The sequence below is a fragment of the Agelaius phoeniceus genome, chromosome Z (genome assembly GCF_051311805.1).
Source record: "Agelaius phoeniceus isolate bAgePho1 chromosome Z, bAgePho1.hap1, whole genome shotgun sequence".
Taxonomy (NCBI): domain Eukaryota; kingdom Metazoa; phylum Chordata; class Aves; order Passeriformes; family Icteridae; genus Agelaius; species Agelaius phoeniceus.
In genome coordinates, this window is record NC_135303.1 from 50038997 (window position 1) to 50066020 (window position 27024).

The 27024-nt window shown below is 41.9% G+C and overlaps 2 protein-coding genes across 14 annotated transcripts in view; both read right to left on the reverse strand.

Annotated features, from left to right (window-relative positions):
• Positions 1 to 27024, reverse strand: part of NRG1 (neuregulin 1) — a 452794-nt gene that overhangs the window by 86176 nt on the left and 339594 nt on the right. For 3 of the 13 annotated variants that reach the window (XM_054652414.2, XM_077172299.1, XM_054652413.2), the window contains exons 1-2: positions 14633 to 14763; positions 13511 to 14201 (exon numbers count right to left, since the gene is read on the reverse strand). The exons of 8 other annotated variants lie outside the window; for them this stretch is intronic. In XM_054652414.2, coding sequence (XP_054508389.1) covers positions 13511 to 14138 — 628 coding nt within the window. In that variant the 5' untranslated portion in view covers positions 14139 to 14201; positions 14633 to 14763. Of the gene's footprint in view, positions 1 to 13510; positions 14202 to 14632; positions 14764 to 27024 lie in introns of those variants that run through there. 2 more of the 13 variants (XM_077172298.1, XM_077172307.1) reach the window with 2 other exon arrangements.
• LOC129132908 (uncharacterized) lies at positions 14351 to 14752 on the reverse strand. The gene has a single exon (XM_054652417.2). It carries the CDS (start codon positions 14750 to 14752, stop codon positions 14591 to 14593), a length of 162 nt encoding a protein of 53 aa, XP_054508392.1. The 3' UTR covers positions 14351 to 14590.

A 27024-nucleotide genomic window follows, 5' to 3' on the forward strand; every position in this document is an offset into this window, starting at 1 on the left:
GTGCTCAATCAAACGATGATCCGATTTTGTGTATTTATGTACAAAAATTGAAACTAGCCAAGATTGGAAAGAAGCAATCTATCTCTATTAAAAACAAACAAATAAACAAAACAAAACCAGAAACCAGAAACAAACACAAACAAACAGGCCCTGCAGCTAGTTGAGGTTCAGATAAAGGGTGAACAACTATTCTACAACACTCAAAGCTCTCAACTTAGGGAAATGTGATCAGCAGACCTTGCTTAACTAGTGCTTTGTTGGTTGTCAAAGAAGAGCAACATTGCTGCTTTTTTTTTTCCCTAAAGGGAGCCATTAGCCAACAGTCTATTACGTTCAGTGACAATGACACAAAAACAGTCTGACTTGAAATGTCAGGATCTTATTTTCGTTGCATTTATTTCATTCATTTTTAGTAATAAATGCTAGAAAGGCATTTTAACTGTGAAGACATATTGTCTTCCTATGTATTTTAGAAAATATTTCTTTGTAGAAATGAAAAAGAAAAAAAGAAAAAAAATCTTGCTAAGAGAAGGATTCCAGAATGGTTTTTACTTTGCGCTGTCTTTATGCACACGCCTGTAAGTATAAGTCTATACTTACTACCCCTTACTTGTGAATTTTTCTTCCTGGATTTTCCTTAGTAGATGCTACTGCTTAAAGGGAGCACAGCTGCCTCTCGGTCTGGGGGACTTCATTCTTGGTGCTGCCAGAGGTGCTGCCAGACTTTCCTCTGTTGTACAGGGTAAATCACAGAGGCATCTGTAAGAGGGGCTGTTGGCACTCAGAGACTACGAATTCATCCAAGCAAGGCAAAACATTTGTAAACTGTCACCTACAATGTTATTATTGACTCATGCTGTGCAAAATGAGACTGGTGAGTATATTTCCTTAGCTCTCTCCCAGTCTTGTAATGGATATGAAAGTCAGCTGCTCTCAGAACGTGTGTTGAGTGAGTTAAATGGAAGACCATTCTGGTTCTCTCCATTTCATGCTATGCAAACTGGGGTCCCATCTGATCTTGGAGCACCCTTTGCCAATGCCAGCACTGATATTGCAGAGCTCATGGCTATAATCTTTATACCTGTTAATCTTTATATCAGTCCTATAAAGATTAACAGGGCAAAAGAAGTCATCATTACCCCTGCAGCAACACCATTCTCCACTCGCTTGTCTGGATATTCCCACACGCGCTGCCCTGACACTTTCAAAGGAGGAGGTGATGTGCCCACACAGCACAGCTTTGTGTAGCCCAGATTAGGAGTATCTCCCTTATCTTTAACCTGAGCAGCCTCCAATCATTTCAGTTTAGCATGCAGCCTAGCTGAAAGGGCTGGCGTGAGCTGCAGTGACATTTCCACCACAGCCACCCTTTTCACATCAGACTGAAGCCCATTAGCTGCTAAACTGGCTACTTCCTGGCGCTCAGCTGAAGGAAGCACTTTGTTGGGAATATAATCAATCTTACCACAAAACTGGCTGGTGCTCTCTCAGGTGATTAAACAGTCACATGAGAGAAAAATGACACAATTCAAGGCTTGCTCTTAACTGAGCTAGGACATGAAAAATGAAAAGTGTCACTATAGTACTTAAACTCCCTTACATCACCACTCCCAAAAAGGAGCCATGAAATGCAGCCCCTCTGAAATGGACACATGCATAATTCAAAACATGAGCTGCCTTAAGGAGCAGAACTCTAGGCCCAAGTCTGCTGAGAATTACAAACAGCACCAGCTTGAGAAGGGCAGATCATTAACAGTGCAAAGAAAATGAAGCACAGGAAAGACTGAGATTGAGATTACACGTCACAATCTGACAATTTTAAAAGCTCTCTTAACAAGTGAACATCCCCAGAAACTCTCATACTTTAAGAAATATCAGTAGATTTGTAGCCCTTCTGCTACACAGTCTTCTTATACTTCAGGAATATTCACCCTATGGGACCTCCATGAGGAAGGAGTATAATCCTTTTTAAATAAACAGAATTCAGAGCAAATTAAGTGTTAGATTTCAAAGCATCGTTCTAAGGTTTTAAATTATCATCCCAACTTCTTCTATTTTTACATTTAAGCCAGGAGAGGTCAAGCTACAACTGGAAAGGTAGACAGCATTTCCAATCCTGAATTAAGCACAAGGTAAACCAAAGGTCAGTGTAGCTGAATTGCCCACTGGTTTTCAGTGAAAATTAGAGTCAGTGTGTAGGTAAAAAGTTGTTTCAAATAATTGCAGTAATCATGAAGAAATCTCCAACAACCCAAAGTTACCAGAGGGAGAGATCTGAATTTGCGAAAGTTTTTCTCTTGATGAGATTGGGATATGAAACAGTCACCTTAGGGTAGCAAGTTACCATGGTACAACTGGTGACATTGCTGTGGTTGATGGGGGTTAGTTAACCTCCAAAGGAAAAATTCCTGCAGTTTAACATGTTTATTCTTAAAAGAACTGTGGTTAATTTCCATCTTAGAAAATCTATTTTCAGCTCAGTCTTGCATGATGCAGATTTTCCTGCCAGATCTGAACACTCCAGATTTTCTCTTATGTGATCAGGACACAGAAGTCCTGATCAAGTTGCTTGATTTTTCTCTATTGAGTGACATTTTTAAGACCTCCTTTGAGTGGGCAGTACTTACATGACTTGACCAACATTTGCCAATAGTGCTTTTTTCAACTGTGTCTGAGTTTCTGCTAAGTCATCATTTTTGATCAATTATCAGACAAAAAATGCCATTATGTCATCATCATTTGTAAAACAGAATAATGTATGAAAACCAAGATACGAATTAAATGTAAGTTAACATCAGATAGTAATGCTGGTGTACCCATTTGTTAAAAATCAATGTGTATTAGCATGCTGAAAGTATCAGTAACACCCCTGAGAAGACATTACAGATAATCTGCAAAAGCAAAAGCAAAGTATAGCCACGTATTATTCTGCAACTTGGGGAAGCTGCTAGATATGTTAAGGACAAATAAATTTAGATTCTTCTTTGAATCCTGGTATATTGACATGCAATGCAATCTGGATCTCAGTCCTGTTCAGGAAACATCAGAATATTTTTCTGCCTTGTTCATCTTCAGCCCCCTCCCCTGCAAGCTTCTGCCCAGCTAAGTGATTTTTGTGAACTGGTACTTTCTCTGATTCACAGCTAGCAAATCTGCTTCCTGGGCTTGTAATAGTTATCTGAATACACTTACAGAACATGTAATTTTAATCCTTCCTCCAAATTTGGGGAAGGAAAAACTACACACATTAAGCAATCTATTACCAACAATTAGGAAAATTACAGGGTTGCTTGAGAAGCTACTTATATGAGAGGCCTCTATTAATCTCTACAGCACAGCAAATTCAAATGCTTGGAGATAGCAAACAACAGAAAGGTTGTTAGCCACATTCTTAAACATTCACACGTTCAGATCCCATTTTGATGGCTTTACTGGCCAGATGCCATTTTATAAGCCAAAAGGAGAATTTTAAGGTGCCTTTCTGTTAACTGATTTTGAAGCAAAAGTCTGATTTTGAAGCATTCATTGGCCTTTTCATCCAGAAACACAGCCTCTCTTTGCTCACAAAGAGAATGCATTCACAGTTGTATGTCCTAAAAATTATGCAGTTGGAGGAATTTGCAAATATTGTCAGTAATGACATTCAAAATCTATTAACACTATACTAAATCAACACCTCCAAAAATAAGGGTAAGTTGACTAACCTCCATGAGGCAAAGGCTGGGGCACACTGAGGGGTTTTGAACAAAGTGATGGGAGGGAATTCAGTAACAGAGAGATACTCTGCAGTGTCTGCAGCAGAAGCAGAGCAACTCCAGCCATTGGGGTGGCTGGAGAAAGCAGGGCAACTCCTTGGATCTCTCCATCAACAAGAAGTGTGCACTCAGCATGGCCAGATGGCAGGATGATCTGCCCTACAGAGGATCCCTTAGAAATGAAGGATGGACAGGGGAATGACTGCATTCCTAGCTCAGATCCTCAGCAGGGGGAAAAGCTGCTTTGGGATCTGCTGCAAGTTCTATGCAGGCTGTAAATACCTGTGGCATTGGAGAACAGATTCTTCCTGCTTTTATCCAGTCAAGAAAATATCAGACCTTCCCTGGTCTCCCATGCTTGACAGCTACAATCAATTCTTTGCAGTTTCCTGGCCCTTTCCTGGCTACTTAATTACGTTCTGCTCTTTTAAGTATGAGCTCAAGCTTATCCAAGATCCTGCACCAACAGAGCAGGAAGCTTTTTGTCTTGCTTTTGATCCTGTACTCCTTAATTCCTAAAACCATAACAACATATTCAGTGGATGGTTCCCTGATCAACTCAGGCTAGTAAATAAATGATCATTCTTCCATTCCCCTATTCTTTTCCCTCTCACCCTGACACACTTTATTTCCCTTGCTAAGGAATTTTTACTGTCACACTGCTAACTGTCCTGCTGAACCCACCCACAACCCAAGAAAACCTATTTTGAAAATATCCCAAGATATCCCAGATATCTTGACATTATTAGCCGTTGTGACTTTCTTGGTCTATGATCATGCCCCATTATTCTCATGTCTTGTTACTATAAAAGATGCTCAGGCATAATGAAACCCTATCAGGATAAGTCCATTCAGCATATCCACTGTAGGACAGAAAGGAAAAAGAATCCATAGGCAAAGTATCTTTAAGCTGGGAAGACAGGAGTAAGGACCAAAATCCTCCATCCCACTAATTCATGCACTAGGACAGTTTCCACTTTTGGACGGAAGAACTGAATGTTGGAGAATTTGAGATAATAAACTGACTGAAGGGCAAAGTAATGAATAATAAGCTGAATGAAGGGCAAAGTGATGAAATGGTCCTTGAGCCAACAGTGGGAGAAGTATCAGTGGGGCATAGAGGGAGAAATTTTTGAAAGCATGAGCAGAAGTCAAGTGTACAGGGGAAATCTTCACAGTTCAAATTATTGAGCTGGCCTTCTGTTTACCCAAAGAGACTTGCTGAAGGCATCATTTGGAGTAGGACAGAATCAGATGTGGAATGAGGGAGCTGAAACTCCTCCTAAAATGCACAGAGCATTGCTACAGCTTGGCAATATTTGTCTTTTCTTCCCTTGACTGGCCCTTAGAATTATTATTCCAGTGAGAAGCAGTGTGCACCCCTGGGAATTAAAGAAGCAGGTTGGTGAGGGTCCTTGCATGTGTGAGTCATTGGTCTTCTGCTCTGACTGGACTACTGATTTACTGCTTAAAATATTAAAAAGCCACTGATGATACTTTATACATTTTGAGTACTTCTAAACAGTGATCAAGGCAATGAGCAGGTTTTGTTGTCTTTTGCTGGGATTTTGCAATAGTCCATGTCTAAGTACCATCAAAATTATGTCTCTATTTATCTGAAAAATAAGAAAATGTGAAGAGTGATGAAATAATTCATGGACTGAAAACAACTTCCTTCATGGGAAGAATCATAGAGTTCAGCCTACCTACCCTGTCAAAAAGACTTACTAATGTTGAGCTGATTACAGTGTATATGGATCTTCATGAGTGGGGAACACATGGCAAGAAGGAGTAAAAGGTGTAAATGAACGAGTGGCCAGAATACAAACAAGTATTTTCAAAGTCAAAGTAGGTGGTTTTATCTAAAAAAGATGCTAGAAAAAGGGAAAAGGCAGACAATGTCTTGCCCTCAGGTTTCACACCAAAACTGGAAGACACCTTAGTAGGGATGACACTGTGTCATGTGCATTCCAGTGCTCTTACAGGTCTTACAGGGCTACAGATCTGAGAACCTTTATACCAGTGAAAATTCAGGCCATTTAATTCTAGCTGAAATACTAAATTAATTATCCAGATTAATTTAATATAGAGAAAAGCCCAAGTTTCTCTTCTCAAGATGCTGTTCCAGTAGCTTTACACTTGCTTCCACTTACCTCCTTAGACGATTTAAGTAATCTTTTATGAGCTCAGAGATATTTCATTTTTTTTTTAATATGAGAGAAGCTTTTGAATGAGCTTGATACTCTTTTTTTCTACTTTGATCTGTCTAATCACATGAATTAATTGACTGTTAAAAATTGTAAAAATTCATCTTTCAGGAATTCCATACAAATACTGAACAATGTCACAAATCATGCTTAAGATCACAGCTTCATATACTTCCCCCAGTGCCGTGTGACTACCAACCCAGTATTGATTTCCTTTCATCTCAAAAACTGAGACAATATTCATTGCCAAAATAAAAAGCTGTGTGAGTTATGAGAATGCACCGCCAGCAAGTTCCAGGATGAAGCAGAGATATAAAAAAGTGGGGGAGGGGGTAGGGAAAGCATATGTGAAAAAGCTGAATTTACTCTTGTGAGAAGATATACATTGAAATAAGGCTTTTGTAGCTAAACAGTACAGGACCAAATGTAACAGATGGATGCTGCAATACTACTGATCTTGTCCAGAGCTGAACAGACCTTGCCTCTGGTTTACCTTAGGGAAGCCTTTAGTGATGGCCAGCCATGTCCCACTGGATTTGTTCCTGCACATTCTCCCTCAGCTAAAACTTTTTCTTTTGTCTCAGTGACTAAGACTTTAATGTGAATGGGGGAGAAAGATGAGACAGGTCAGGGTGTAAATAAGCAGAGTTCATATTACCTCAAAATAATGCATTTCTCCCTTGCTGCTCCCTAAATGCCAAACAGTGGTCATGCTCCAGCTCCTGAGTTTCATGTGTACCTCCCACTGTGTCTGGTACTTCACAAAATGTTTTAAAGTGAAGGATCAAGATGAGATTCACAGTGCTCACTCTCCAGGAAAGTGGCTGCCTTTCAGTATAAACGGTAAAGATAGCCAGTGTGCCTAATATAAAACCGTCCACAAAGGACAGGGCCTGCTCCTCTTTGTGGTCTGCCTGGGGAACAAGAAGGCAGAAGCCTTTGGCAGAAGATACTCTAAACCCATCTATCCAGCTCCAAAGTACACACCATGATTCAGTCCTTGATTTTATGTGACTTGAACATGACCTGAAGCACCAAGATTTTTGTTGCCGCCGAACTTAGTAATGTGTAACAATAACCCAGCTTTGAGTCCAAACAGATCTGAATCCCTCAAAGAAAACAAATCTCTTCCCTTAGTCAGAAAAAGCCCTTTCTCCTAATTCCAGCCCATCCAAGGTGAAACAGTCCTTTTCTTTTCAAAATTCTTTCATCACCTGCTATGGCATTTTTTTGGTCTGTCTCCCCTTTCCTGAAAGAGACAGCGCAATCTCTGCCCAGGTACTGTCTGCAGCAGATTGGCATCACATGTGCTCCCCCTGAACCAGCTGCCTCATTGCATTGCTATTGATTCTGAGTTGGATTTCTGCAGCAAATCTATTGCACTTCCATTAGCAAGACTGCAAATGATGAAAAGGCTCATTTATATCATCCCAGCTCTGCACCACAATTAACCTGCTACTTAGCCTCCAGCAAGCCAAATTGTGCTTTCTCATCTGATGCAGAGAAAGTTCCCCAAGGTTTCTCTGTAACCAGAAGTTAGGCACAGCAAATCTGAGGTAGGCTGCTGTGTGCTTTATTTGCAGTGCATTAACAGGAAATCAAACAGTGTAAAAAATACAACAGATATAGAAAGAGGGTAATTTTAGTCCTCTGCAGTGAAAATCCAATCCTGAATTTTGTAATTACATCAATTATTAATCCGTTTTCCTTAGAACTTTTGATGCAGAACAGTTGCAGATGTCATTTTTAAATAAAGAAATAATGGCCATATACTTTGCATATTTACTGTATTCTCTATACTCACATATCCATCTGTATATAAATGAGGAGGGAGAACATGCAAAAGGCTCCATGCAGAACACATACATTACTTACTCTCAGGGAAGTTTCAAAGCAAAATGAAGCTTTAAAAAACAAATACAAATGCAGACTACTGTTTTGTACTGAGAAATTCAGACTGTTATTAAGAAAAAAACACCCCAAGAAATGCTGCTTTTTCTCCACCATGTTCTGTGCACAATGAGTGGTTCATGAAAGGAAAACCACACCCATGAGGAAAATTTAAAAGCCATGAATTTGGGGTGCTTGTCCATGAGAAAGAAACACAAGACCAATCCATATAGTTTGCTGCATGTTAAACAGAAGAACTGTTTCCATGCAATCAATGAAATCTAAAAAGGGGGGTGGTAGAGATACTGAAAGAAACAAAACAATAAATTTGTCTGAGCAAACTGTGCTTGCTAAGGACATTTTAAAGACAGCGTGAGCTAACTGGACTGGGGAGGGGAAGTCTCAATTATTGCTTTGCAAGGCTTAATGGACCTGAACTCCCTAAAAATTGCTCCATCTTATGCATCTCACCCCATCAGTCCCCATGAGTGCTCCTGTCACAAGTATATACCTCTAGGAGCCATCATGACCTTTAGAACAGCAGAGCAATACAGACTGGCTGGCTCAGTACTGTGGCACTTGCTTTATTGCTGCTTGTTAATGGAGGCCTGGTTGTGTCTCCTGGGCCTACTGAGATCAGCATCCCTTTACTACGCTCCTGAGTTAGGCTCAAAACTTGTCTGGCATCTTAACCATGATTAACTGTAAATTCCCTGTGACAAGATGTTGTTAATCCACAAGACACATAAAGAAAAGTCATGGCTTTCAAAATTACTCCTCATATTGTGTAGTAGATATTTAACTTAGAAACTGAACTGCAAGGGTAGTCTCCCTGTAGACCCATGGGGAAAGAGAGTGACTCCTGTTAAAGAGTCACTCTGGGAATTGTCTAGGGGAAGTCCCTCCCTTTATGCTGGATATATAGCTGAAGGCTAGCTAGCTTCCTAATGCAGGCACTTAAGTCAAGTATCTGAAGCTAATCAAATCCAGTACTGTGTCAGAAATGGACCAGCATGTGCTCTAAGTTCCTGCATCTTCAAGTTTTGGGAAAAAACAATCTCTCCTGTGGCACTGCCCTGCAGAGCAACAGTGAGCACAGAAAAGGCTAAAGTAGAGCCTGTGCTGTATCATGTCCTCTCCCCTCCCCTGAGTACAGCCCTCTGCAGCTCTCTGAGACATCCCAGACCTTGACACGTTCAGAGATCGCCAGGCATGGACTCAATCCTATGGTGTTGTGTTGGGGATTTGAAATATAGAGCATGGGTGGTCAGATTTAGTCTTTCAAGAACAAGAACAAACATTGCATGAAGATTCTGTGAACAAACCCTCTGTCCTTAAATTGAAGTTAGAGGGCTGCAGCACTTCTAAGTGGAGGGAGAGGCTCCCTCTAGCCTGCTATCAAGCTAAAGTACAGACCTTCCCAAATTACTGTGAATAGGAGAAATGACATCAAATGCAGAGCTGAGAAAGAATGAGTGGAAGTGAAAGAGGCAGGGAAAAAATGTAAGGAATATTTACGGTATGATACAAAGTACAGTACAATTTTTATTCAATTTTCCCCATCTCTAGCTCTAAAAGGACACAAGAAATTTAGCCATTGTGCCTCAACTTAAGACTAGTCTCGCTTCTTTTATTACACTATGCCTTTATCAATACAGAAATATTCCTTTCCTTTGACTTACCTCTTGTATGTTAATATTATTTTTCCCTTGCTGAAAGAGAACGGAAAGGTGAATGCTTTAAAGCATTGCCATAATTAGGGAGCTTGTTTGTCAAATTAGAAGGCGAGCTGAGACTACTTCCCAGGTAAACAGCCACTACCAGGCTTCAGAAGCAATCTTTTAACCTTTTTCCACTTAGGATGAGAAAGCAATATCCTCCTAATAATGACCCAGCACACCTGAAGTGGAAGCAGAAATCAGAAACACTGGAAGAGAGCTGTCCCTCGAGTAGTCAGAGGTATTTGACAGTAATTTAGAACTCTTTTTCCACTTTGCCACATTCTGTAGGCGAGGCCCAGCATAAGTGAGAAAGGAAGGAATACTGCCTGCCTCCCAAGGGACATGCGCAGGTCCAGTGCTGTAAGGAGATGAAGACACACCTGTTGATTGTCTGCTGGCCACCAGCACGGCATGTGTGTAGCTGGCACATCAGCGCATGGTACCTGAGCTGGCCAGGGAAGCCAGAAGTGAAATGGGTGCAGGGGCTGCATGGATGTGCCACCAGGCATGTGCATCCTCTGGGCCCTGCTCTCTGATGGTCCTCAAGCTCTGCTCTCAGGGAAACCCACTCCAGAAAACTCATGCTGTGGTCTGTCTCCTGCCCTGTCTCTTGTGTGCCCTGTGGCACCTGACCAAGCTATAAGAGTTGTGGTCCCGAAGCCAAGGCCTGCTTGGCCTGCCAGGGCCTACAGTGCCTCTGCTCGGGGGCAGAACCAAAGCACAGGAGCGCTGCACTGTTTTTGGCAGAGCTGTCACCCCAGAAAGGCAAGCTCTGCACAGGCCTTTCTGGGAGTTTTGTGCGGACTTAAATGGAAAGAGGAGGCTGTTGGAAGATCTTTAAAGAGTGGAATGGTTGGTTTGCAGATATATATAAAAGCTATTGTTACAGAAACACATTTTTTTCAGTACTACAGAACTGAATCTCTAACCAGCCTGGATAAAGGCTGGAATTGTGTTTGAAGGTGATAGTGTTAGAAGAAGTGAAATTCAGCTCCTGAACTGAGTTAGCATTTTTACAATCTTCATGTCTTCTCAGAGGGAGGGAGATTGTAGGTTAGGGTGTATTATTATATCCTGCTTGTAATAATATCTTCTCTGGTGTAATTATGCTAAGATTGACAATCTCCCTAAATATGAGAATGCTTTAAAACATTCATCTTTCCTTTCTCTTTCAGCAAAGGAAAAATTATATTAAAATACAAAAGGTAAGATAAATGGAAAAATATTTTTCTGTTGATAAAGGGCAAAGAATAACCAAAGGAACAAGACCAGTCTTGAATCTAATACACCAGACACAATTATCAGGATTGTCTCTCTTCTGCTTTCTCTTCCAGGCTCCAGGAGAAAGAAGAATCAATTAGCCCTCTGCAGACTATGACCTTGAAGGATACAGCTTTAAGGGGAATATGCTGAGTAAGACAGAAAAGAGAGGAGAAGAGAAAAAGATTTGGAAACTCATGGGGAGGATAGGTTCAGAAACAGTACATCAAGCACAGAAGATGAAATGTGCTTCTTTTTTTTTTTTTATTTCTGCACTGGAAAAAAAAAATCAGCATATAAAGGACTTTCTGGGAACATATTACCTCACTCTGCCTGAAAAGAAAAAAAGGACACTGAAAGGCAAAAGAAGGGACAATCCAATTTGCAGATGCTACTTTTCAAGCCATGTCACTGAAAATTTTATAGCTGTCAAAGGCATTAAAAAAAAAGTTAGCACTGATGCAATCTGTCAACCTCTTCAACAAATCTTGCTCTACATAAAACACAATGATGTGTTTGAAATGCAGCTGTTTCAAAAACCCCAAGACAGTGCTTTAAGAGCCATCCAAAAAAGTTCTTTTCATGCCTCTTGGAAATCTTAGGCAGACCTTCTGCCGTGTATTTTTCCAGCTAGATTTTCTGATTTTTCTTTGCAGATAATCAGAGATGCTTGCCACAGTCAGAATTATGTACCACAGTTAGAATAAATTCTGTCTATGCAACATTCTCCCCTAGAGCAAACCAAACTTGATCTGCTACCAGTTGTCCCTCTCCTTTCAGTCTGTAGCTATGGAACTCTACAATGCCTTAAAAAAACCCTCAAACCCCAAAAACTCCTACACACACAAAACCCCCAAATAAAAATCAAAAAAACCCCTCTCAACCTAATCACCAAACTTCTGGACCACAATTTATTTCCCAGATGTAAGCAGCTCTGAATGCAGATAATGGCTGTTTGTCAGTGACAACTCCAAAGAATCTTTTCTGAGCCCCTCTGCCCTTTCCTTTACTTCAGAGATGAAGTTCGCATGTTTTTGAAAAAGGTTTGCCACATACGTAGAAATTCAAGAGGGATTCTTGAGGCAATTATGACTGAATAGTGGTGTCTGGTCACTTTATGAAGCAAAATGTGTTAAAAAGTCATATATTTAATGTCAGAATGTTTGCACTACAAAAAAGATTTTATGCATCAGCAACATTTAAAAGAAAGCTCACTTAGTATAGTTCTATTTAATTGCAAAGGTGGTTAATTCAAGTAATACCACAGACAAAGCCCCCTGTCATTTAATGGTACAGCAGTATTTCTCTATTAGACTGTTTTCATCTGACAAATTACTTTTGATCTGAAGGATGGCTGCCACCCATTATCTAAGCAAGAGGCAGCAGGGTTTCTACAGGAATACTCAGAACTTTCTTTCACTCATTCTGGAACTGCTGTTCAAGATTGACTCTCAGCTGAAAGCACCTCCTCTGAAATCACTGTAATTATGCTCATTTTCACTGGCAAGGGGGTTGGCCTAAAATGTTAGATTTAATCTAAACACCACATATCTATACTAAGTTCAGTCCCAGTCGGGCTAAACTTAGAAGTGAACTTCTGGTGACTTCAGAGCTCCAGGGTGAGGTCCAGAATGTGCCATCTTCAATGTGCCAGCCTGCGGCATTACAGGGAAGGCATGAGGGAGAATAAATGACATGGGGTCCTGCAATTTTTCACTCTGATCACTGCAGCTTTCCACAGGGAGCCCCAGCCCTGTGCTCTCAGCAGAAGAGTGTGCTGTCTTCTTTATTACTAGAGTTACACAGCTTTACACAGCTCAGGAATTGCTGCCTTGGTTTGATTTGAATTTGGTGGGTTAAAATCATGAATGTCAAAGAAATGACACTTCAGCAATGCAGTATTTTGATGCTTTATGATTACTAAGAAAATAAAATGGATACCTTTTTTTGTTTGTTTTTATGATGAGCAAAGATTAATTTAGAAATTGACTCTTCTCACATCGGCAAGAATGCTTTCCTGAAATGCCCCACAAAAGGGAGTAAGGCAATATATGAGAAACAAGTTAAACAAGAAGCAGCTCCTAGAGATAGGGGAAGACACAGAGAAGTGTATGCTTTGCTCTTAAGAGAAAGGGAAAAATCATAAGCTAGATGCTAAATTAATAGTTCCCAGTTTCTAACTGCTTCAAATCTGCTGTTGCTTTTTCTCACTGTTCTGAGAGTTTCATGAGGATGATAGGGATATTTGGCAGCCACAGACTTCAGGAAGGATGTATCAGAAATGCTCTGCAGGCAAGGCAAAGAACACACATGGAAGATCCAGCACACGAGACAAAGCCAATTTATAAGGAAAATACACTATGTGGAATAGCTATCAGATAAACCCTTGAAGCAAATCGTGTACTTCCCTGCAAGTGGATGGAGAGAAAAAGGTGGTACTAGCCCTTTACAGACATCCCAGATGAAGTCCTGCCCACCTCAGAATTAAGTTCTGAGGATTCTAGATGCTGTTCTCAGAAGGCAACCCATGCTATACCTTTCTTAACATGCTTAAGCTTCACAAGTCAATCACAGGCCCTCCTTGTAGACAGTCACAGAACAGTTAAGTGCCTTTTTTTTTTTTTTTTTTAATGTGAAAGGTAAAAAAACCCCAAAGAAACACATAGCTTTTACTTACAAAGTTTTGGAGTAGTTTGGAGATTGGTTTCTGTTGCTTGTGCCTGAGATGCTGTGGTAGGCTCCAGGGCGGGTGGTGACAGCGAAGGTGCGGCAGAGGACAACAACCCAACATCTAGGATGCGGTTATATAGAGAAGGCTGGAGGAACGGTTTGGAGGGTACAAGTGAGCTGTCACTGTGCACTGTCACTTCAGCCTGGCTCTTGGGGCTAGGTACGAGGAAGGGTGAGGCATACACCTCCGAAGGCACCCAGGCAGACAGAGCTGTAGGATCCACAGCACTCTTTGGGTCTTGTCCTATCCTCCCAGGGTCAAGGTGGGTAGGAGAGTCATACTCAAAAATCTTGTCCACAAAGACCCACTTGAGACCAGCAATGCAGAGGCAAAGGCTAAGCAGGCAAGCCAAGATAGGGGCGATGCAGATCTTTTCAGAGTTGAGGCAGCCCTTCAGTCGCTCTGCCTCCAGGCACACACAGCAGGTTGCGGCAAGGCCTGCTATCCCCTGGACCCTCCTGTCCTCTCTTTGGGTCCCCGGCATGTTCTCCTCATCCGGGAGCCCGTTGAGGGACGCATCAGGGCTCAGCTGAGCTGAGGGGCTGGGGAAAGTGTCGGCAGCTACTTCAGACATGTTTAAGCATCAGCTCTCAAACAGCTCACCTCCAAAAGGCCTTAACTCTATCACAGTCCATTACTGTGAGACACAGACAAAAAGAGATGGTAGTAATAGTCACAGTGCTCCGCAAAAATCACAGAGTGGGAGTCAATAAAAGGTCGAAGCTCAGCAACATCATCCAAACTGAGAGAGGAGTAATGCACAGGAAAAATTAGATCCCCCCCAGTCCCTGTGCCCCCAAGCCCTCTGTCACTGTCTCTGCTTCTCTGAACTGAGAATAGCTTTGCAATTACTGAGCTCCTGTTTGCTAGACACTTTTATAATTCCTTAAATGCCTCTCAAGCAATTCCAGCTCTTCTGCAGGGGGGAAGAAACATTCCCCCAAAAGCAAGCACAACAAAACAAAATAGGGATAAGGAGGGTTCATGAGATAAAGAAAACCACAAACACTGAACAAACTGACCAGATTAAGTAAACCAGTAGCCCAGAGCGAAAGGCAAGACTCTCACCTTGAGCATCTGAGGCTGGTATCTGCTCAGACGAGGAAAACAATTGTCATGCGGTAGAAGGAGCAAAAGCAAAATCTCTAACAACAGCGGCAACGGCAGAAGTGACAGTAGCAGCAGCATCCTGTCGTGTTACAGCGGCGGCTGAAAGAGGCTGAATCATTACAGAGCAGCAGGTGCTCGCTGTCTGAGCATCACTGCAAACAATATCATTACAGAGAGGTTTGAAAGCAAGAGCGATGCCAAGACGGTGGTAACTCCCTTTATCTCCCCTCCCTCTTTGTCCCCCTTGAGCGCTCATTCACTTTCCTCCGTTCCCCCCCCCGCCCGCCCCGCTCCCCCAGCCCCCTCGCAGCCTGTTTCCCTGATGTACAGACTCGCTCCTTCCTCCCCTACCCCACCCCCCGCACTCTGCAGGGCTGCTCTGAGTGAAATCAGTACACCCAGCAACGCAGGACTGTCAGTGACTTCCTATTTTATCCAATTAGGAGGAATAAAGGCCATCAAATCAAAGGGAGGGAGCGGACAGGAGTTGCTCACCCACCCACTCCCTCTCTCCAGGCAAAGCGTGGTCAGAGGCAGCAGCGGCCATCCATGGCAAAGTCCTCCAGCAAGGACTGGGTGTCGGTTGGAGCTCTTTGGGTTGGACTGGGCTTGCTTAGGCTGATATTCGATCTCTCCCAGGGGGAAGACCTCTTTCCAGAAGCAGTTTCTCCCTGCCTAACACCTAGAGACAGCTTTTCTTTCCAAGCTCCTGAGTAAGTTTTATTTCCTAGGAATAAGGCTGGAATGTATCTTAGATCAAGCAGAGGAAATAAAAAACCCCAAGCCATTCCCATCTCTGATAAATTTCATTCAAGCTATTGCAAAGAGGTTTGCTTTTTTAAAATTCCATTTTCCAACCTCCTTTCCAGACCCTTTTCCAAACACAAAAAGCCCCAGACTTCACACTAAAATCAGTTCCTGAATGCATTTTTCAAGAGCTCACATATTGCCAGAATAGATCCTCACTCACCTTAGACTAAAAAAAAATTAAAAAAATAAACTCTTTTATTATTTATCATTATTATTAATTAAAGGCTTACACTTCATTAAATTTGGCTGGCATTTCTCACTGTCACTAATATGTAGCACTACCATTGCCACCAATGCAGTATAATACAGGGGTAAATCAACAGTCCAGCTAACATAATGAAAGTAAGACTAGAATCAGATCTATTCCCAGTCTCTTTTGTCTCTTACAGAAAAATACACCTGTGCAACAATAAAGATGTGTATGAAAGGCAAGGCACTTATAATACAATTTCCAGGTCCTTGAACTTAATGAAAGATTTGCATTGAAGTTTTGCTGGTGAGAATCCCCCTTTCTCCATAGTATGAATGGCTGCAGGATGCATAAGGAGACAAAGAATCAAGTGCTAAAAATTGCTCTGAACTAATTTTTGTTGGTGTCTTGTTTAGGCACATGAAAGGTAAATTCCTTTGTAGTTATCTATTTTTGGTGTGTCAAAAGAGGCATCTGATTCTATCCATGTTCTCTTTCTGCCTCCAACTCTACTCCCATCTCACCCCTCCTTCCATGGGAACATTAGTAACATTCACATGGAAAAGATTTATCAAAATCTGAATGAATCCCATAGTGTTTTTACGACCGTCATGTCAAGGACTAATTGATGGATGTCTGATCACAAAGCTTCCTGTGAGGCGGCTGTAGCCCACTGAAGTAATCACAATGCTACTACAATCAAGTGCTTAGAGCATTTACCTTAAAGTACAGCTAGTGATAACTAGTGATAACACTCTCTGAAGGAATGTAAAAAGATAAATCATCTTACAATCTAGCCTACATTACCACTGAAGTGTCTGGTCCTTAGGTTAATGATGTGATCAGCAGCCTCAGACAGAACGAACAGCTTGCACTGCATATTTACATACATGGCTTCTCTTATTACAAAGCACATGTTCCCTTTTGCTGGTAATATCCTGCATCAGTGCAGTCTCTCTAGAGCATCTCAAAACCTATTTCAAACAGCACTGACAACACAACCTCTGTAGAAAGGGTAACAAAAAGTAGCACTGCCGTGACAGGTGCAGTGGTCTGTGGCTACAAGTAAGCACCGTTTCGAGAGAAAGGATGCACCTTTCATTCGATCAACTGATAAATCTGGGAAAACCAGACACACTTTCACACACCCAAGTTGTTCCTCAACTGTGAAGCTACAGCATCACTCTTCAAAGTGGAGTGCAAGTTGACAACCAGCTGGGAATATTCTATTCATTGCACAGATGAGATACTACAGCATCTGAGTGCTTGGCAGAAATTTTTTAAAATTCCTTTCCTTCTTTATCCATGTCTAATTTTTCAACCTTCCTATTTCCAGTAAGAGAATTTTCCCTGCTGACACTTCTCCGAGTCTGTGTTTAATCCCCAGTCCTGTCCACATATTTCCTGCACTGGTCTCCCTGGCAAACTGCCTGCGTTCAATCTCCAGTAATCTTTGTGACCCTCCATCCTATCTACACTTATCTGCCCTCCTTTAAATCATATTTCTGCTTTGCTCACATCTTCCTGGTGCGGGGCTGAACAGAAACGAACGTGGAGACCTTGCATCTTCCGTATAAGGGTTGCCACGAAGTTAAACCGAACACACAAAACACTGCACAGCTGGACAGAGGGATGGCGGGCTACCCGCAGGGGGGACGCATTCAGGGGGTCCTCTGCATGCGGGGGCATCGCCCCCTTCCACACCCTGCTGCCGCCAGGAGCCGTCAGCTCGCACGGACCGGGAATGGGCTCTTCCAAACGGCTCCTGCCCCAGCCCGGCTGGCTAAACTGAGGCTGGAGAGCATCTCTCCCCGCCTTTTTCTCCTCCACCGGCAGGCCCAGCCCGCCCGCAGCAGCACCTCCCGGCAGGCAGGCAGGCAGGCAGACCCGCACACCCCCGCCGGCTCCGCGGCCGCAGCGTGCCCGCGGTCCCTGGCTCCCGGCCAGGCTGCAGTGCCCTCCTCCGCTGCGGGTCCCTTCCCCCGCCGCACCTCCAGCCCTGGCGCGCTGCCTGCCTGCCTCAGCATCACGCAGCCGGCTGAGCCCAGACCTCCTCCCCCTCCTCCCCTCCGCAGGGAAGCCTGCAGAGCTGCTCCAGCGCCCCAGCTCCGCAGGGGCTACGGGGCCTGCGGCACCCGGAGAGCGGGGCGGCACCCGGCGCTCTGTCTCCGCCTTCGGGGTGCCTGGCGGCTCCCTCTATTCCCCGACGAGAAGGGAGAAAGGAGGCGCTGAATCATCGCCCAGCCAGCTTCCCTGGCCCCGCTCCACAGGTGGCCAAAGCCAGGGCCAGAACACAGCCTGCCCGCCATGCTGCAATCCTATACCTTACGGGCTGCTTCCTCCCGGGACCATTCGGACCAAAAAAGCCCCGTGCGCTCTACCACGTCGGGGTGGTACGGGAGCACATTATTTTCTGAGTCAGCTCTCGAGGCTGTAGTAAAAGCTCATTGATGATGATCTCTCACTTCGGGTCTGAAGATAAAACTATAAACTGAAGGAACAGATCACTGACTTCAGGGGCCCTTCCTGTTCCTCTTGCCCCCAAAGCAATGCAGAAATACTTTATCCTGCAGGCTTGAGCTTTTTACATTTCTGTAGTGACACACTAGCAGTTGCATGCTGTGCTTAAACACAGACTCTGCCAGGCTGAAGGAGATGAGAGGCTGGGAAGTCAGCAACTGGCTCATTGGAAGGGAGGCCTGGAAATTGGAAGGGAGGCCTGGAAAATCAAATGGGGGCATGACCTTGAAGGTAATGAAGTTTTACTGGGGTAGCCCATTGGTGGTATATACAGCAGGATAAGGAAGGAAATTACTTGCCTGTTTCAATAAAGTTAGCTTCATGTGCAAAGCTTTATTCCTGATTCCCACATAGCTTGGGTCTCTTTGGCTTAGAGGAAAATGCAGTTTGACTCTACACTAATGAAGCTGATCTATGACTGAGATTTGGGCTCCTGCCAAATAACAGGTTGAAACTAAGAGCCTTAGAAAACTGTAATTTTATTTCATGGAGTGTTTTTGCAAAGAATCAAGTGGGTTTTTTTTGCAAAGTTTCACTCCCAAAAGGCTCAAGGAAATAGCACAAAACACCAGTTTTATAGGTGCTAAAAGGAGGTGGACTTCAAACGGCAGAGGACTATTTTCTCTGGCCAGCCACAAGGATGTGAATAGATGTGTGATTATGACCAACATCAACCTTCCAAATAGAGCACAAGTACCATTTAACTCAGCTGACCCTTCAGTCATACCATAATAAGACCCAAACCTGCTGAAAGTTCTGGAAAGTAAGCTTGATGAGTCATTCTCGTGGAAACCATTGGATTTCAAATATCTATGTCCTTCAAATACAGTCTCAATAGTCCACAAAAAGATTCCTAAGAATTATCTACCATCTTGCAACTGCTGGGACATTAGGAAATTAAAATACCTCTTCACAAGTGGTTATTCATGGCTCTGCTGTGTAACAGCTTAAGAAAGAATACTCAGAGGACCATACATCAATATAGGACAAGTGATATGCACCCCCCCCCGCCTGACAGGTTTCCTTTAAGAACATGCCCATTCTTCAGTAAGAAGCAAGCAGCAACATGCAGCACCAACTGCTCCATCGTGTTTGATTGCACCCCTTTTTCTACCATACACTGAGAAATTAAAAGCATTGTAACTAAGAATCTAAGAAGAAAAAAAAAGTGCATGTTCATTAAGAAGAGATTGATGAGGAAGATAAAAGGATCGCTTTTTATTGATTGCACTTTCTTCAAATTAAATAAGTGCACTATATAAAGATGGAGGAGTGACCCAAAGCAAGTGATCAGGCCCAATGAGCGACATCACTGCCAGCAGTCATGGTGTGGGAGGAGGGGCCACCACACATGGTAGAAAATAATTCATTTATTCATCCTTTCAGTGTTTCACCAATCTCCCTTCCATAATCCATTTCCCTTGGACTGATGCCAGCATTCTTTGAGTCCTTCCAAAAGCCCTTACTAGGAACCTCATCTCTCAGCTCAAATGGCACAAAGAGAAAACTTCATTTTGCCTCTATACTGGTCCTGTCACTGAACTCGAAATGTTAAAAGGGGACAAACTGTCACTTGCACGCAGACACCGTATTTTTCACCTGATGTAAAGCAGATATAACATAGATGATAGTGCTGCTTTTATGCTTCTGCCCATTTCCATCACCTTCTTCCCTTTTATTGGTTTTAAACCCTCTGCCCATTTGTAGCCATATATGAGTGAGGAGATCTCTAAGAAAAAGCAAAAGAAGATGAACAATAAAAATAAGCACATATTCAGGCATAGACATGAGACTAAATGTGTCAATGTCAGCAGAATCATTAGTATTTGCTTGATTTGGTTGGTATAAAGGATTGCTGTGGGAAGACCCCCTACTCTCAGACAACATAAAAGATGGGACATGAGGAAGCTATTCTAACCCTCTTTGTATCCTCAAGGCAAACCAACTACATTGGATGTTGGTGTGTCAGAAACAGGTCCTCACACTAGTATGTTACTTGGAAATGTCTGACGTACAGTACACAAACAAACAGCAGTGATTCTGAAAATGTTTGGGAGAGCTCATGTTGCCTCTGTAGCAGTATTTTCTGTATTGGCATCACATGAACACATTTACACCAAGCATTTACATGCTGTAAGTCCAATAGTTGCGTCTTGCAGAGACAGTGATTTGAAAAAAAACAACACAACAACGATTGTTCTAAGAAAAGTTTATACTTTAAATAGCTACAGCCAGCAACTGAAACTGAAAACTGCCATAAAATGGGCTGTTATTTCAGGGGAACAAAAAAAGTGTTCTGAGTCTTTTCATCTTCAAGTGAAATGTAAGACACTGAGTTTCTTTCATCCTATTCTAAAGCAGAGCTAGACACAGAAATAGGACATGAAACCATGAATGTGAGGGTTTTTCATCAATGGCACTGACTCACTTCCCCAGCCTCTGCTAAGTCACAAAACGGGGGATGGGCCCCACCACTGTTCAGGCTAAAGGTAATTATCTCGACCATGTGGTAAAGGAACATTTAAGAGGTGCAAAGACAAGTAATGCACTCTGCTAGGCTCTTTTGCCTGAGGGCAGAACAAGACAGAGAAAGTCCATGTGCAATTCAGATGTTTTTTAAATTTGTTTGTTTGGGAATTGCTTTTTTTCCCAGATCTGATTTCTTCACTCTGTCACTGGCATCTCCAGTAAACCTGCTGGGGCCGTTGTGATTATTTATTTTCCCACTGTGGCAGTGAGCTGGAGCAGCAGCGAAGTCTCAGGGCCCAGGCTTGGTCATTCACTCCCACCTACCTCAGTACTGCCCTCCTGCTTTTGAACCACTTTATTCAGACAGAAAAAATTCCTCATGGTATTCATAGGACAGTTGCAATTGCACACACTGCTATTTTGCACAGGCTCAGCTATGCAGGATTTTGTGCTGTCAGCCTTTGTATTTACAGTGCTCCAACTGCTGGCAGAGTCACTGGACAATGATAATTCGATTCAAGGTCCTGAAAACCCTGAATCAAGGCATTACCCCCTCCTCACTGACACAGTTAATAAAATACTTAAATGTGCATCTAGTTAAACAAGGTGGTGAAATGCCTTCCTGATTAGAGATGGGCCACATCATATATCTAAGTGCCTTTTTGAATCAGAGCCTAATCAGGAACTGAGAAGGCATTTTTGGAGCATAGTGCAGTGGTTTCATGATGAACAGTTTGGGTGGAAATATCATCCTTTTCCTTGCCTCTCCTTTCTTTTTGCTCCTTCTGTTCTGTCACTTGCACTAATGCACTAACATTGTTCAGCCCTAATTCTCATGCTGGTCCAGTAAATACCTATACACCTCCTAGGCTGGAAGAAAGAGAATAGGACCATGCTCCAGAGGCCTGAAGTCTTGATCTTGTCTTCTCAAAAAAGACTTCACAGAGTGAAACCATGACCCAAAGCGCTTCCTGAATCTGGGCTTAATTTAGGCAGAGGCATGTAGAAGATCCCAACAGGATACACATCACTCTGAAACATCTTGACTGTACTTACTGCACCTTTTGTTTTTGTTGTTGTTGTTTTGTTTGAATAAATAGAATTATTTTTGTACCTGCACATATTCTCAACAGCTGCTGTTTAAATCTTAAGGCACCGTACTTTATTTCACTTTTTAAAATTCTAACTGCTCATGGAGTTTTTAATAGAGTAACTCATTACTATATGTGTATTCAATAGTTTTGCTATTAGAAAAGCAAAAAGAAGTCAAAGGCATGGAGCCAGCCTACTGCATGGAGGAATTTCTGTATCATTAAATAAACATGTATCAATGATAGGACATGAACATATTTGTGGCTTGGACTTTTAAAGTACATCTTACAGTAAAGTTATACTGCAGGAATCTCCAAATTTCAGAATTCTGCTTGCACAAAATATTATGATTTCATGTCAAGAGCTGGTTTGCTTATCAACTTTCTACAAATACGTCTAAATAATGAAATGAATCCACCTTATCAATTACACTTGTAAGGTTCAGTTCTGGTCATGTTTATATGTTGCCTGATTATGCACAAGTTAGCAGAATTGATATGTCCACTGTTTGAAACAGATAATCAACAAGATATTTTTAAGTGCAAAAATTCAGTGCAGCAATAACAAAAGCAACAGCTCTCACCATGCCTCAGAATCTTAGTACCTAGTACCATTTAATATTTAATATGCTTTCTTAGTGCATTCAGAAGGCCATAGAAGGCATGAATGACTCCGCTGAAATTGGCTGAAACTGTCAGTTTCCAGCAAATTGAGACTTTTTCAAATAAGTATAACGAAGGATATTTCTTGTTTAGTAACGAGTTTTGAGTAGTCTTACCAAATATGCTTTTATTCCATAGCCAAGTTTTAAATGCAAAGCCTAACGTGTCACATCTTTATCACTTCTGCGCCTAGGCTCTTTTTTTGGTGCTCTGTGTGGTCTAGCAGAAGAGCAAAACTCTCATCTTCCAGAAATCAACTGATTTAAGGCAGTTAACTTTTCTCACATACGGGACTTCAATATTTGTGCATCAGGCAGAGTCTTTTCAAGAGCAAGAGAGGAAACTGGAAAAGAAGAAACTCTGAAACCTTAAAGAAATGTTCATTTGCCTAATGCAGGTTCAAAGCTACAGAGCAGACTCTGTGCTGCTCCAGACACTGAGCAGACCCCTACACCAGGGCAAAACGGATTTATTACAACTTGTTCATACTTAACACATGGATATGCAACAGCACTGGGCAGTATGGGCAATACTTGTACTGGGTGATACAAGTCCTGTAATGCAGCTTTGGAAACATCCCCTTCTGCAGGACATCGAACAACCTAGAAATGGAGCATCAGAGGCAGTGACAGAGCTGATACATGTATACATATGTATCAGAATGAGTTTGTAACTATAATTTCATTTGAAGGATTCATTATTCCTGCAGCATTTCCTGCATTCACACTGCAGGTCATGTCCACTGGGGGTGCATTATGTGTGCCTGTGTTTCACTGCAGAGGCTACAGAGTAGCAGTGAGACTTCAAAAACAGAACGGAGTGGACAGCCTCTCCTTCTTCTTGACGGTGTCTAAGGAATAAATGCATTTACTCTGAAAGATTATTTGAAAAGTTGGTCCAGAGAGGCAGGGCTAAGGTCATCCTGTATTCTGTGTTCCCAGCCAAGCTTATCCATATTAGCATCCAGAGAGAAAGTCAAATAAAATAGAGCTGTCCTCATATACACCATTGTAGGTATGTTATGCCTGTGGAGAATAGTGGCTGCAAAGTGGAGAAGTGAAGTCTACAGGGCTACAAGAAAAAGAAAAAGGCACTTTGTGTCTTTGGCCTATATGCACATAAATTAAATTAAATAGAGTCCCTAAATCCCTTTCTGACCAGGGCCATGCTTTGAAGTCAGACCTTATAAAACTTTCCCTTTCCTTCAGAAATTTGCTTCTGCAATGATGGGGTCAAATATTTTGCCAGTGTGAACAAGATTTCGTCCTACTCAGCTATGGAAATAGTGAGGATCCAATACATTATTTCATTTGAGAGATGCTTTGTTCTTGCTTTAAGTCTGCATATTGCTTAACTGTTGCTTAACTCCAATTAAATTAAAAGCTGCCAAAGGCCAGAAAAACCTCTCAGTGTTTCTAATTTCACACTAAATCCTTTGTCCTTTCTTCAGGTTTCCAACAAAAGAACAACATTTTAACAACTTTGCACATGCCAGAGGAGAAAACGAGGATGTGACCAAAATAGATTCCATTCTAAAGGCACTAGCTCCACAGGACAAAGATCAAGCTCCCAAGGATGGATCAGGCTGGCACCCATTCATGGGCAAAACATTTCTACGTATTCCAGAAGCCTTCAGCTTAGTTAAAGAATGAAATGACAGGGGGTCTTGAATTTCAAACTCCTTTTGCTCTGAAGAGGAGAGATTGTGCTCCTGCTTCACAGATGAATTTGAAATGATCCTCTGAATATTAGTAACATTCTCTTGTTACTAACACTTTAAAGATATGTGAAATTTGGTATACTGCATTCCTTTCCTTCATCAGGTATCAGTTCATGGTTTCATCAGGAAAGCAGCCCTGCGCAGCTGCATAGAGTTCACTCCTCGAGACTGCCTTGAAGAATACAATATGACTAAAATTCAAGTGAACTGAAAAGAATTATATCGTTTTGGCCTGCATTGCTGAGTATGTGCTAGTAACACTACACAGTGCAGGTGTGAGCAGACAATACACTTCCCTTTCTAAACTAGCCTGCTTAAGAAGTGCTAGTATTATCCCAACAGTGACTATTAGGGTTAGACAAGGGCTAATTAAAAACCTATGCAGCTGGGTCTCATCAGCATTAATAATTACTTGTATCTGTTTCCACCACCTTTCACCCCCACCTCCATCTTCTTTCCTCCTCTAACAAAAAAAAAAAAAAAAAAGTAATCTCTGTGCATGTATGTAATTACAGGAAACATTATGCATTATTAATGCGGCTGCAGCAGACAGAAAATTCAGGTTTACTGCTTACCAGTGTAGAGGTAAGTTATAGCTACTGGCAACATCAGCTTGCCGATGCATTAGATAATGAGACAGTTTCCAAGAGTTTCAACTGAAGAGGCTAAATAATATCAGCTATTTGGAAAAGCACAGAAGTTGGAAGGCATGATGCATCTGAATCTACCATTGAGATGGACAACAAAGGACAACTGTAAGAGTTAGTCCAGGAAAAATTAAGTTGCAACAATAAGGTTGTGCATTTTCTTTGATCTATGGATGGGATTATGTTCAAAAGCAATTACACAAGCTAGAAGTCTACAGAGGCTGGGCAGAGAGGAAACAGGTACAGATAGTACCCCATGAGATGAAGCACCTCAAATAAAGACCTTTACGATGCCCTTTTCCTAACAAAACAACAGTATTCACAGCAAGCTGGAAAAAGTATGCATATATGTCCTGTGATTTCAAGGAATATGGGACAGGTCAGGCCAGAAGTGCTCATTTCCTGGCACACCAAATAGTGACCTATGATTACAGACATGCACCTCTCAAACTGGTATCTGTACATTAATGCTAAAGAAATGCCTTTCAGATTTCATTTTCTGTTGCTCTGTACAACATATCATGGGGCACAGAACATGGATACAGAGCCAGAACTCCTGAAATGAAGGCTTAGAACAGCAGAAACATACTTGGTTTCTGCTGTGTGACTTGAACAAGCAATAAAGCTGTGTGACTTGAACAAGCAGTAAAGTTACAGATTAGATACACGGATTAAAGTCACAGACACTAATTCAGACCTGCTTCCCCAGCAGGATGCCTTTGTGCAGTTTCAACCTGAGTCACAATTTGTTTTTCCCCTCCTCAAGGTGTTCCTTTCTTTGTACAAAATTTGTAACTGCTCTTGATAAAGTGCCAAAAATATAAAAATTATAAAAAGGAGCTGTCCTAAAGCTGAAGAGTCAGAAGCTTCTCCCACAGGCTGCTGATGTATCTCACGGATTTAAGGGATCTGACAAAAAACTCAAGTAGACTCCCTGCCCAATAGGTCAGAGTGGAGGCCTCTGGTCTGCATTCAGAACCAAAGGGCTAGCTAGCATGAAATTTGGCACACATGCAGTGTTACAGCTTTGTTATCCCAGATCACTTGTGTGTTACTGAACAAGCGCTGCAAAGGATTGTCATGACACCTACCATTTGGGTTGTAGTCCTGCACTTAACCCTGCTGTCTGACAGAACCTCCCTAGTGGCTTCAGGCCAAATGTTTATTTTTCCCACAATGGGAACAGTTGGGCATAATGGAGATTAGAGTAAAAAACTCCACAGTCTTGTCTTTGTAGATGACTTTCTCTAGTTTGAGTGGCAACAGTTAACTATGACCTTTCCAGCTACCCACGGCCATTGACTATTTCAGTACTGCAGACAGGCTTTTTAATACCACTGTGGGGAACAGTGCACAGATGACAGAAAAATCCTTTGGTAATTATTTGTGCTAATCCTATTAGGAAAGAAAGGCTTTCAATTGCAAAAGCAACAAAAAAAACCTTCAAGAGAAGGAGCCCACCACTTCAAATTAAATCAACAGGCCCATCCAGTCCAGGATAGCCTGATTATTATCGTACATAAGAAAGGTTGTGTTAACTGAAATGAAAAAATATTTCACATTATAAGAAGTTTATTTAAAATTTTAAAAATGCATTTGAAATACCTACAAATTCAAGAGACTACTTCCCTGCTTGTATTTTATTTGCACTTTACTAGTTCACAGTTCTACTTGTATATTTTGCAAGACTTTTACAGAATGGCATAATTTTATAAGTATTTTGTTTAGGCTCCAAATTTATGCTACGAGAGAGGATACAATTTATGTTCCTAAAATTTTCTCTTATTTTAATGCTGTGGTACCATGACAGTGTTAGAATTAACTCTTTCATGTGCTCATCAGAAATTCAGCTAGAGTGTTTAAAATGACAGTAACTTGATTTACTGAGCAATAAGAGGAATTATTCTTCTATGGCCACCTGCCAAACAAGCAATCTTTTAATAAGGCATGTGCAGTCACTGCATTTCCTTTATGAGGGAGGAAAAAAAAAAGGAAGCCAGTCAAAAAAAAAAAAAAAAAAAAAAAAGAAAAAAGAAAAAAAAAAGAAAAAAGAAAAAAAGATTTTGTACTCAGGTACTTAAAATGAACCTTAAGTGCCTAACTTAATAAATAGGCAGATACAACCATGTGGTCTTGGGCATTATCATTTGCTTTCTCACACCTGCAACTGTATGTGTCTCCCCTCCATTCCTTCATTCCTTACCCTAGAGGTTCCTTGATAAACCAGAATCCTGCTCAGA

Excerpts from the sequence above, each read along its gene's own strand:
- LOC129132908 (XM_054652417.2), bottom strand. The coding sequence starts at position 14,752 with ATGCTGCTGCTACTGTCACTTCTGCCGTTGCCGCTGTTGTTAGAGATT.